This window comes from Trachurus japonicus, chromosome 6 (genome assembly GCF_045865225.1).
Source record: "Trachurus japonicus isolate A0001 chromosome 6, Traja_1.0".
NCBI lineage: Eukaryota > Metazoa > Chordata > Actinopteri > Carangiformes > Carangidae > Trachurus > Trachurus japonicus.
Genome location: NC_140912.1, coordinates 24,399,400 through 24,411,738, shown reverse-complemented (window position 1 = coordinate 24,411,738; position 12,339 = coordinate 24,399,400). Strand labels below are relative to the sequence as shown.

The 12,339-nt window shown below is 45.1% G+C and overlaps 1 protein-coding gene across 1 annotated transcript in view; it reads right to left on the bottom strand.

Moving 5' to 3' along the window:
• cdh13 (cadherin 13, H-cadherin (heart)) overlaps positions 1–12,132 on the bottom strand; it is a 295,317-nt gene extending 283,185 nt beyond the window's left edge. The window contains exon 1 of the mRNA XM_085779939.1: positions 11,878–12,132. Coding sequence (XP_085636065.1) covers positions 11,878–11,934 — 57 coding nt within the window. The 5' untranslated portion in view covers positions 11,935–12,132. The remainder of the gene's footprint in view (positions 1–11,877) is intronic.
• Positions 12,133–12,339: the final 207 nt, after the last annotated feature.

The following is a 12,339-nucleotide window of genomic DNA, read 5'->3' as shown; positions in this document are numbered from 1 at the left end:
GATGCATGGCAGAGTGGTTGTCCCTGTGTAATAAAAATGTGTGTATCTGTGTCCTGGACCTGTGCAGCTGGACCAGCGTTTGCTCCAGCTGTCAGTTCCCTGAGTGGAGCTGGAGAACAGCCGAGGCATCCAGCTCTCGTCCAGAGACTCTCATTAGTACTTCCAGAAGCGAGCATGTATGTGTGTGTGTGCGTGTATGTGTATGTCCATTTAAGAAAGCCTGGATGTGTGAATGCATGTGTGAAAATGTGTGTGTGTACGTGTGATGTGGGAGAAGAAGAGTTGAGAATAAATCCATTTGTTTACCTTGTACGTCAAATGTATGTCATGTATAACCCCAATGCAGAGAGAAAATCCTGTGGATCCTATCAGGGCTCTGTGGGGGCAATTAAAATGGTGGTGGATCCAGACGAACACACTCAGACAAACACATTTACAAAAAAAAAGGCACACCAAGCTCAGACACAGTGCGTTCAGCTAGAGAGGCTGATGGATGCAGGTCACATCTCAGAAGTCAAGGTATCAATGTCAAGTCACAAGCTTGGGTACTGTAACCCTTGACAACTGCTGGAAAATAGGAACCTACTCATTTGACCTTTAGGACTTGAGTGCAGTACTTATCTGACTGCCAACACACTATGTACAGTATAAAAGCAGTGGTGAAGCCCCATGATTCTTTAAACTGTGAACATTTTGTAACTGTTGTACAAGCCAAAGGCAAAAGTTCTTCCTCACAAATTGGACAAATATAATGATCCACTTCTTTAATGTAGTTTATTAAAAAAGAGAGTGAACTGGTTTATCTACTGTAACTCTTCAGACCACACATCCCCACTTAAATGCTCATTTTCAGTCGGTGTTCCTACCACCTGCTGGCATCATCCATGGTCTGGAAATCACCTATTATCATCATTTGAAACTACTGGTGAGCTAAAACCTTCAAGTTGAAATTCACATACAGTATAAAGTTAAATCATTTGCCACTAAAATGTGCCTTAAGTATCAGTGCCCATCTCTAATTTTGACTTCAAATCCCCACTGTGACTCTGACCATGTATTTCTCTGCAGAAATCTCTGACAAGACACCTTTTGTCTTTCTATCTTTCTTTTTTTTGTTTAAAAAAAATAATGTTGGATATGTTATAACTTCAGAAATCGGATAAAAAGTCAAAGCCTACACTGTCTCATCATTTTAATGTATGCTCTCCCACACAGACATTATCACTTCTTGGCAAAGTCAAGTCAACTTCAGCATCGAACGCCATAAGCAGCTTCCACCCACCCACTACAAAAACAAAGTTAAGTGCTACAGCCTATTCACATTCAGACTAGGAGAGAGAATAAATTGTCTGTGCTTTTGATGTTGAGAGTTATCAAGAAGCACCTGGTGGAGTCAAACACTTGACATGTGCATTAGCTTTCTAAAGTGTTTTGGTTGGTGAACACTGAGAATAAAAGTCTATATTAGTGTTGAATGCTGTGGTCCCATTATTAACCATAAATTATTTGAGCATTCCTGCAGCTCCTGTGTCTCAAAGCGCTATGCTATTCAAGTTCAAGAGTAAATGTCTCTTTTGTATTTTATTGTATTTTCTAGTGAGCAAAATGAAAAAAAGCCTCAGAAGTATTTGAGTGGATAAATCAGATGTGCAACAAACACACACATACTGAATAATTAACTGTTAGTAGTATTCTTACCTCCCAGATGACTTTGTGCTTTTGCAGATTTTGCAGCACTTATCACATCTGGTTTAATCTATGTAAATCAGTAATACAACATGTTGTCTTTATGTACATATAACTTTGAACATCAGGCTTTTATTTCCACTCAGTCCCCCCTGGAGTTATTTGTTCTCACTCCCCATTTTGCTGCTTTGAAATCTCTTGAACCATCACATCCTCACATGACGAGAACATGACAGTTTTGTTATGTTTCTGTGAGCATTCATGGGGGATACTGTAGATATTTGAGTGTCCAAGTAATAAGAAACTGTATGTACTACACCACTAGAGTGAGACCAGGCCCAGATAGAGTATCTGAAATCCCAGGCTATAGGGCCATGTTCATAGAGACACCCTGCACATGTAATGAAGGTGCATGTTCTTGTCATGAATGCTCAAATACATAGAGATACCGTCAAAACACCAGAGGCAGTGACTCTAATTAAACAAGGGAGGTTTAATAACAGGGAAATAAAAGTGGTCAGTCCACTCATTTGCGGTTAATGAAATTTCAAAGAAAAAAAAAGTCATATCCTCCAGGTGCCATGTGTACACCATTCTGGCTACGGCTGGAAAGGACATTCTCCTTTCTCTTCTGGCTCCATTAGAAATAATTATCCCCCATCGATCTTTCAAAGTCTCAGTGGAGCAGTAACATGAGCTGGTACTGTCTCAGCTTTCAATTGTCTGTCAACAGTGTGTGTCTCCGTGTGTGTCTCCGTGTGTGTGTGTGTGACCAGGTCTGTGCAGGAGGACAGTGTTTGACTTGTGACAGCCTGCTAGAATCCCTGTAATTCTGTACGTGGCTTGTCCCAGCACAGCTGCAGTACATGTCTCTCAGTGCAACTCTAGGAAAGGCACAAAAGCCCTGTTTGAGCAGGTCAGCCGCGAGGGTGGGGGGGGATGAGGGGGGGGAGGGCGGAGGGGCTCTGTAATGCTGAATGCACTGATAACTGGCCACCCGGTGTGACTCTACTGCGGCATGAAAAACCAAGCCGTCAGTATGGGGGCCACCACAGCGGAAAATTGTCTCCAGTAAAGCGTGCAAGGTGGGGAGAGGATGTGACAGTAAAGACATGCAATCCTAATGAAAATCAAATCCAGTCGGCTTGCTCCTCGGAGAATCTTTGCGGCAGGAAGCCTATAGCACGTCTGCAACTCGCCATGTCGCTGACAAGAGAGGTGAAGCTCTGATAATGAGAGGGACGGAGGCCAGCTCTTCAATATCTCTGTTGTCAGGTGAAAATGTTGTAGCACGAAAAAGGTAAATCCTCTCAGGACGTAAATACAGTAATAAATGACAACCTTGAACTTTTTTTGTTCAGTTGTTTGAATTAGTCACAGCATGTGTGCGAGTGGGTGGATGCAGCATCTCTATGGAAATCACTGCTCTCACCTTGCCAGGCCTCAGCTGAAGCCACATAGTCTCATCTGTGCCTTGGTTACTGCTGCCTCAGCCTTCCCATGAGGTTCGCAGCACAACCAACTCCACCAAAAGCCCTTAAGTGTGCTTGCAAATAGCCACCCAAGCACTTATCCAAATGGATTGCGAACTCTGTGCCCTAAACTCCGTGTTTTAAGTACTTCAGCTCTGCAGGAGCAACATGTAGATCACCAGAGACGGGAACTCACCGAGGCATCCCGAGTCCTTCCGAAAGAGTCTCTTAATATCAAAGTGTTATAGAGCAGGTGCAGGTGAGCACAGATTCATACAAACAACATGTGCAACTTGCAGCTCATGGGCGGATGAGACAATCACCTCAGTTATGGTGATAGCCCGTGCACTTCCGAGCACAACGCTGTCAGTGCAAATTGGATTATTGACAGAAAACACGACGGGGACTGATCAAAGAGATTTCTGTCTTGTCTCAAAAACTGTCACATCTGTCTTTCCAGCGACTGCCGTGCTTCGTTCCACACATAAATAGCCTATGGTCTCTTAATGACTAACACTCCTCTCGAACAGGCCTTTTGTCTACAGCTCCCAAGCAACGGGAGGAAGAAGCTTTGTAGATGAGAATCCTTTCATTTGTGCTGAAGAGAGCTCTTCACTCCGTGTACATAGCAAACTGAAATGCACTGCAAGTCATATACTGTATATAGGATTTCTATAACATTCCCCAGTTTAATTGTTGCATGTAAGTAACATGAGGAGGATCATCTGGACACAATAGGGGGAAGCAGGTGAAACTGCTACAAATTATAGAAAAACCAGTGCATCAAACTGGCAGGAGCAGGATCCTATACCAGTCCAATTAGATCATCCTTGCCCTTTTTTTCCCACTTAATTCTTTCTTCCCCATCATTTAATTCATTTGTAACCTCAAAGCCTTGGACCTGCCTGCACTAATATGAGATAAACCTTTGAATAGAGGACTACATTAATTGTGTCTAAAGGAATTCAGCTGAAGTGGCAGCTCTCTCTGTCAGCGGCAGGCAAAAGTTGGCGCTCTCATTCCCCCACACATGCTGACATCAAAAGCAATAAGTGGGAAGACCTATTCTAATTGCCTTGAAGCGACCTGCCTGTGTAGGCACCAATATAGCGCTTTGTGGGCTCACTTGAAATGAGTCCTTCTGTCTGTTTCTTGATAGTCAAGTTCAGGAGTTTAAATGGCCACTCTACCTCAGCACCTTTGTAAAAACACTCTAACCAGGGACCACACTGGCATAAATGGCTTTAGCAGTCACACATACAGAAACACACATACACACCTGCACATGTGCATCATGCACACAGTTTGAACAGAGAGTGGGTGTGAGTAGCAATTATCCTTGACAACCCTTCAAAAAAATAAATAAAATTTGGCATTTTGTCGCCATCTAGGCAGCAGGGGTGGTACTGCAGGTATCAGGGCAGACAGAGATTGATTTCTTCTGCACCAGTCAAATATTTCTCCTGACTGATGTCTGCTGCAGCAGTGTAGCAGGGATAATTCAGGAGGCTATAGAATATGGGAGGCTAACACTCAGGGGGAGAGAGGGGAAAGGTTTGATGTCTCATGTGAAATACCTACCAAGTGAAAGGAGATGAGAAAAAATACTAGAGACACATCCACGAACAGGAGAAGAGAATTGAAGAGTGAGTAGTGAGCCGGTGAGAGGGAAAAGATGGGGGGAGAAACGCTGTGGAGCAGCTAAGACAAAAAGAAAAAAAGAGAGATAAAGTGAGTAAGCTGGAGTGATTTCTTGTAAAAGTCAAGAAGACCTTCTCAGCTATCAGTTCCGTTTAACAGCAGAGAGGGATTTGATTACTTCAAAGACACTTGCTGAACATGGAGTGAAGTGAAAAACCCCAGAGTCATGTTGAGAGAGAATAGAAAAGTAGGGCTGATGCCTTCAAACAATCACATCACATGCTCCGGGAGTAAAGTGTCACATCAGAGAATCGCTTTTCACTGGAGCTTTAAAAATAATGTTAAAGTCAAGGTGATGATACATCTTGTATTATCAGCTCTACGACCACATGCAGCATCTTTAGCTTCCTTGATATTTTTGCAACTGCAACAAAAAAGGTGTTTATTTTAAGCAATAACAACCACAGATTTTTCTCAAACCCTAACCTTGAAATCAGTTCTGATTCAACTAGAAAGTGACACATTCAAAGTAAGTGTAAACATGGATTATGCATTAATCAGCATACAGTAATGCAAGACTCTGCCACCAACTAATCTTCTATTATTTCATCCATCTTTGCACGTTCAATCCACTGTTGTAGCATCTGACATGTAGACATTAATATGCATGCACACACGGCACTTACAGTACAGTGCTATGTAAATGAAGTACCTACTGTATGCTCTATTACAATCTTCAGATGCTCAATATGAAAAGCTTCATAAAGTAAAGAAGCTGTGCAGCTGTTTCCTGTTTTTTTCTTCATTCCTGCTTCGTGCATGTCTGAACAATTTGTTTCATATGCCATTTGCAGAACAGATGAGGTGCTTTGCTGAAACTTAGGGATTGTGAAGTTTATTCTTTGAGCAGATGTTGTGCATGTTTAACATTGCTCTTCTCAAAAAAAAAAAAAAAAGGTTTTGTTGGTCCAGTTACCACTTTCGCCCTATTTTGTGCAAGGAAAAACTACACACATTAGTATGCCGAAGGTGGACTAATCCATAGGGGATAGTGCAAAGTAAGCATAGGGCAAGCTGTGCATTACATACTTTAGGCTGAGTCTTCAGATGCATGCTCAGAGATTTACAGACCTCATTAAACTGTTAAATTGCCACCATGAAAACAAAATCTACCGAGGACCTCAAATGCTCTATGAGGTTTTCATCTAAATTTGTATGTAAAACCCAAATGAGGCTAGGTCTGGAGGTGGTTTTCCCACCCTTAGGTACTTATTATGGCACAGTGAGTAACTGTTAGCATTTTGAATTTTCCTCCCCGGCGCTCCGTTTAGTTTGATAAGTGAAGTATATATGAGGGCAGGAGAAAGCCTGAGTGTGCAGACAGGAACACAGTGCCAGTCAGAGTGTCTGTGATTTATATCTGCTTCATTATAATTTCTCACCCATCAGTTTAGCTACTTAGCGTCCAGGGATGCACTGCAAATAGAAGAGGCGCATCTACCTGCAGAAACCCTGCTGGGGAGATAATCAGCTTCTGATGCATACATAAGAAATAGATCAAGTCCAGCTGGCTGAAATGTCCGACCAGCCACTTTGGACCCTGTAGCTTAAATTAACAAAAGTGATGAGAAGCTAGCGATTCAGTGACCTATGTTAAGTGGTATCTGATTCATGACTCAGGGTGGTCTGCATCGCATCTATTACTTTAAATATGTTTAAAAAAAAGAAAAGGACTCATATAAACAATGGGGCATTACTCACTGGGAGGCTAATGTGTTACAATATCATCATCCTGCTACTATTATCAGCAAAACTACTCTAGTGGAAGAAATGGGAGCCCGCAGTACCAGCACCTCTCACATGAATACTCCCACTGTGCTGCTGGCGGCTCCACACACTTCGTGGCAATGGAGAAGAGTCATCGCAATCACTTGTGCCTCCTGCCAAACATAGACATGAGCTTGTGAGTGTATGAGAGAGACAGAGAGAGAAAGAGAGAGAGAGAGTGTGTGTGTGTGTGGGGGGATATCTGGATGTTTGTGAGTGTGGAAGAGAGACAGACAAACAGAGTGGGTGAATAGATCATGAATATCTGTGTTGCAATGATGCGTGTTTGTCGGAGTGGATGCTACGGGAGGGAGGGGTGTGTGTGTGTCTCTCTCTGACACACACACACTTTCTCTCTCTGACACACACACACTTAAGATTTTGTGTGTTGTTATTGAAGGTTGGGGGGGGGGTTATCTCTACGTGCATCCCGTTCATCTGCTTGTCTGACCACAAAATTGACAAAGGGAGAACAAACTGAGATGAAAGTGTGATCAACTGGAGGGACATCATCGCATAGCACTGCTGTGTCCTTCACACATGGCTACTGTGGCCTTTTGTGCGTGTATGTGTGCGCGTGCATGTGTGTTTGTCAGTCTGTTATGTGCTTTCTCAACCCATTAAAACTCATCACTACTCACAAATAAGCCATTAATCCACTCTCCTAGGAATGCCGGCTTTTTCCTTTTTTTTTCTCCCCTCTCCCCTCTCTCCACTTGTCACATTTCACGTTTACACCACGCGATGTCCATTGGCGTTTTGCATAATTAGGCCACTTATATCAAATGCAGGCAGATTCTAATGGAGCGCTAAAGGGACATATTTACTTTAATTACTACTCTCACTATCTCTATCCCTCATCCTCTTCCCTCCGCCTCTCACCCACTCCTCTCCCTCAGGAGAGTTACAGTGGCAATGTCGAGGGGAGAGAAGATTGAAGAAGGCTGTGTTTCCCTCAAAGGTCACACCCTCCCGCGGTGAAGTTAAGATAGCGTTTGACCTTATAGACCATTACAGCGCTGTGCTGTCCAGCCCACAGTCGCCGGGGGAAAACATGGATGAATAAAGAAAAAAAACTTAGTCTCAGTGTTTTAGATAGCCCTGTTAAAAGAGAGATACAAATTTTAAAAAAAGCAGTGCACAGGTGTACAATTGTGTATTTGCCCCATGCATGACCTTCTGTGTCCATTTGGGTTAAAACTTCTGAGTGTGTGCCTGTCGGATCAGCATGAATGCATGTGAGTGTCTCATTTACAGGAAGCTTTTAGAGATAAATGCTCTCTGTAAATAACAGTAAAAAAAAAAAAAAAAAAAAAAAAACTACACTAAACCCAGAAGAGCACTCCTGCACCACAGCCTGTGGTTAGCCGTGTACCGCCACACAGGAAACACACAGTTAAGTAGAAAGTGAAGGAGACTGATACCACAAAGCCCCCCCACCCCCTACACCAGAGAGCCTATTTGCCAGCTGATTGTTGGAGCCACAGTAACACTAGGGTACATTTAGACAGCAAAGGCTGGATTGTATTGGCTGCTTTCACTTGAGCCATTACATGCTCTTTTTATTCGCAGTGCTTGTGTGTCCCAGTGGGCTGTTAAAATTGCAAAGTTCTCTGCAATTTTTCCAAACTCTAACCCTTTATTCTGCCAGCTTGACTATGGAAGCTGAAAACATCAGACAGCGGTGTAAGAGGAGATAAGAAGTGAGAAGAAAGCGAGCAAGGGGGTGAAGAGGCAAGACGGAGGAAACTGAAGACAGGCAGAAAAAAAAAAATCAGCCTGTCTTAATGACTGGCATTCCTCATTAGTGTCATCATTAGCCTTTGTAGCGTGTCATACTGTTACTACTTAACCATTCTCCAAAAGAAAACAGTGCTGAAACTGGGAGATGGAGGGTGTGAAGGGAAACATGGCACACTAAAAATCCTCTTAGGAGGAACAAGAGGCTAGCTGGTGGTCTGCATTGAAAGGATGATTCATTGTGCCCATGACGGACATGACATGGCTCCATCTGTACAGTTCAACAGCAGGAAACCACAGGGAGGAGCAGGAGGTGCATGGACCCAGCATCCTTCATTGTCTTGACCAAAGAAGGATAATAAACGACACAACTGAAGAAGTGACTCGACTTAGAAACGGAAAATGCCAGAAATTGAGTATGATGCAGGACTCAGCATGCATGGGCTGCTATTGAGTATGTGTGCATTCATACCTCAAGCTTGTTTTGGTGCACTCCTGAATAATAAATGGCGCTGACATACCAGGAATGGCTGTGTCCTCTCTTTTTTGATAATGCTAGATCAATGAACTGCATCCAGGACTGAGTGAGGGTGAGATGCAGAAGGACAGGGGGAGACAGGGAGAAGGATAAAAGGATAAAGTGTGGCTGTCTGAGTCAGGCATGTCTGGATGTGTGTGTTTGTGTGACATCACGAAGGTCAGCTCTGTCTATGAGTAACAGGACACCATGGCAACTCTCTGTCTTCAGCGCCACACCGTAAACATTTTTCCTCTGGAGGCCGTGACCTCCCCTTCCCTCCCTCGGTCTGTCTCTCCCGGCGCCTGCAGTGGCTTAAACAGCGACTTTAACAGTCGGTCGGTCAGTCGCCGCCGCCGCCACAAACGTCCATGAAAGCAAAACTTCCTGCAGACATGCCCGGGTTGCCAGCCGAGAATTTAAACTGCAGCTGTAACCGTCACCCTCGGCTGACTAAGACAGAGCAGGGAGTGAAGTGAGACAACGGTGCTGAGCGTTTTGAGAAGATAAACGGAGGGATTAAAGTTGGAGAATCACATTAATTGAGGTAAAAGACCATAGTTTCACAGGGGAGGGAGGGATGTGCAGTCAGACAAAAAAACAGACACGCAACAAAGACAAAGAGGAGAGAAGACAGGGAGGGGGAATCAAAGTGGGATAGAGAGCGAGAGGGGGGTAAAAAAAGAAGAGGAGAAAAATCCTTGCACCTGCAGCTCCCAGCTGTGCCGTGCTTATTCTGAATGGCTGCTCCACCCGGAGCGACTGCTTAGTGATTCATTTGAAAAACAGGGATTTATTGCCAAAGAGGGGGCTGCTTTGGTGGGTGGGTGTCTGCCCTGTACGTGGGTGAGGAAGGTGGGAGAGGAATGTGGCACCATACCTGAGCATTTCTATATAGGAGCATCCAGTTCGATCCCACACACTATACTGTCAGAGGGTGAGACTGGATGCTCCAGGTATTTGTGTGTATGTGTGTTTACAGTTTCCATGTGGATGACACGTCAGGTGGAATAAGTGTGATGATATTTAAAGCTCCTGCTCCTGGTGGTGGGACAGCCAGAGGATAGAGATTCCCCTTGAGCAGCCGGGTCAGCCGATAAATCCTGGCAGCCCCAGAAGTGCAGGCCAAAGGACGGCCAACACCATACATCTCACCTGCTGGAGGTCTGGCAAAGTGTTTCAGCCTCAGCTTGTACAGCAGGAGACGTGTGAGTGGGACAAGAGATTATCAGATACTCTTAGAGTTCTGACGACATCTAGGGTTAGGAAACGAGTCTAGTCAATTAAAAATCTCCTCACATCTGCAACAACACAAATCTATGTGTGCACTGCGGGTGGTGTATGTGTGTTTGTGTTTGTGTGTGCAAGAGAGAGGGCAGGTCACAATCAATAAAATAAAGAGTTCGATGATTTCTTTCTAAGCACTATTACCCTGCTTCAGATCAGAAAACGGAACTACAACGTGGCAATGAACCAGTAGCTTATCCAATTAAAAATAAATAACGCACAGCAGAAAATGTGCACTATAAGCCTACACGGGTCAAACATGAAATACCAAATGAGCTGTGCTGTCTGCTGCTTCTCAGTACATCCGGAGGACGGAGAGAGAGAGAGAGAGAGAGAGAGGGAGAGAAGAGAGGAGAGGGAAAAGCAGCGTATAACAACACAGAGTTCCCAAATGAGCTGTTTGCCTGCCACGCTCCGGGGCTCTCCCATTGTTGCTCTGTTTAGAAATAGGCTCAGCTAGGTTATTTTAAAATTAGCTGCCGCTTAAACCTTTGCAGCGTGCCACCACAAGTGCCACTGTCATTATGGCAAACTGTGCCGTGAATGCTTCTTAGTAATTTGCCCTGATCTTCATGTGGAGAATTTAGCCTGCATGCAATGTGTGTGTGTGTGCATCTGCATGAGAAGGTCAGAGGTCAAGCTGGAGAGGGGCATACATGCACCCCTCCCTTGCTCAAGGGCACGGTCACCTGATGAATGCAGTGATGAGATATAACTGCCTCTCTCCTCCTCTGCATATAAAAAGTAGTTTAAAGACTTGACTGGCAGAAGCAGCTGTTCCGAGTTACCTCTCTCTCTCCTCATATTAAAGTCAAATCAAACGGGCGAGTGGCTCTATCACAGTGGGAATTAAGGCTTTATTAAATATCCCGAGCAGTCCACGTCTGTGGAGAGCAATAGACTGAGTAAAATACCCAGAGAGACGACACAAATAACTCAGCAAAGCGGCCAAGTTACTTCCCTGCCTCTCTCTCTCTCTGTCTCTCCGTCACCCCCCGCCCCGTCGCCCTCTCTCGCTCTCTCTCACTCTCTCCTCTCCTCCATCCGCCTGTGTGCCCCCCTCCCACACACACACACACACACAGATACAAGCCCAAAGAAACGCTCAAGTTGGTGGCTGAGCGGAATATAGATGCGACTGGAGACAGGAGCTGAAGCCGTGATTTGCACATAGACATAAGATCCACCCTGCGCCCTCTCTCTCTCTCTCTCTCTCTACTCTCTCTCTCCTTCTCTCTCATCCGACCATACCTCCGTTTCTCTGCATCTTTCTCGCTCTCGACAAGAAATGTGAAAGGCATTCCTAAAGTGAAGCCGAGCACTGCAGCTCGTCAGTATCCCCCGACACCTTCTTGAGCCCCCACTAAAAAAAAAAGAAAGGAAAAAAAGAGAAAAGAAACAAACAAACTCGGAGTGCCATGAATGACAAACGGTTTGCGCGCAGAGGGGGGACTAAACAGGAGGTGGGGCGAAGAGGGGGAGAAACTTGCTCTTTGGCACGGGCACGGTCGGATCTGGCAGGTGCAGGTGAACGCAACTGTGCGTTTCGTGCAGACTCGGGACAAAACTTGCCAAGCTGCAAACACAGAGAGTAGCCAGAGCGAGACAGCTCGGACAGAAAGAGCTCATCTAAGGGAAATTGTCACCACATTTCTCTTTTCTCACGCACATACACACACACATAAGCACACCTCTCCTGGTCCTTACCTGGTGGACGAGGAAAGCCAAGAGGATGCGGACTCTAATCTCCATGGTCGGTTTCATTTATGACGGTTGTGGGAAAACAGAAACAAATTCAAGACAGGGTGATAGAGGCTGGGTCAGCTCTGCTCATAATTCCACTGTCCAAGCGCCGGAGAGAGAAACGCCTTTCGCCGTGAGCCGCGCCAGCTGCCAACTTCCCCCCCAAATACAACTGCAGTCTGATCAGCAGAGCATTGGATAGAGGAGCCGAGACCACGACCAATAGATTTATGAGGAGGACAGAGATGGAGGGGGGAGGAGGAGGAGGAGGAGGAGGAGGAGGAGGAGGAGGTGAGACGAGAAGGAGCGGGTGGTGGTGGTGGTGAGGAGGGATAGAGTTAGAGGAGGAGGAGGAGGAAGAAGAAGAGGAGGAAGAGAAGGAGGGATGGGGTCGTTTCTACCTAAGTGGAGGGTCAGTGGTCCTGA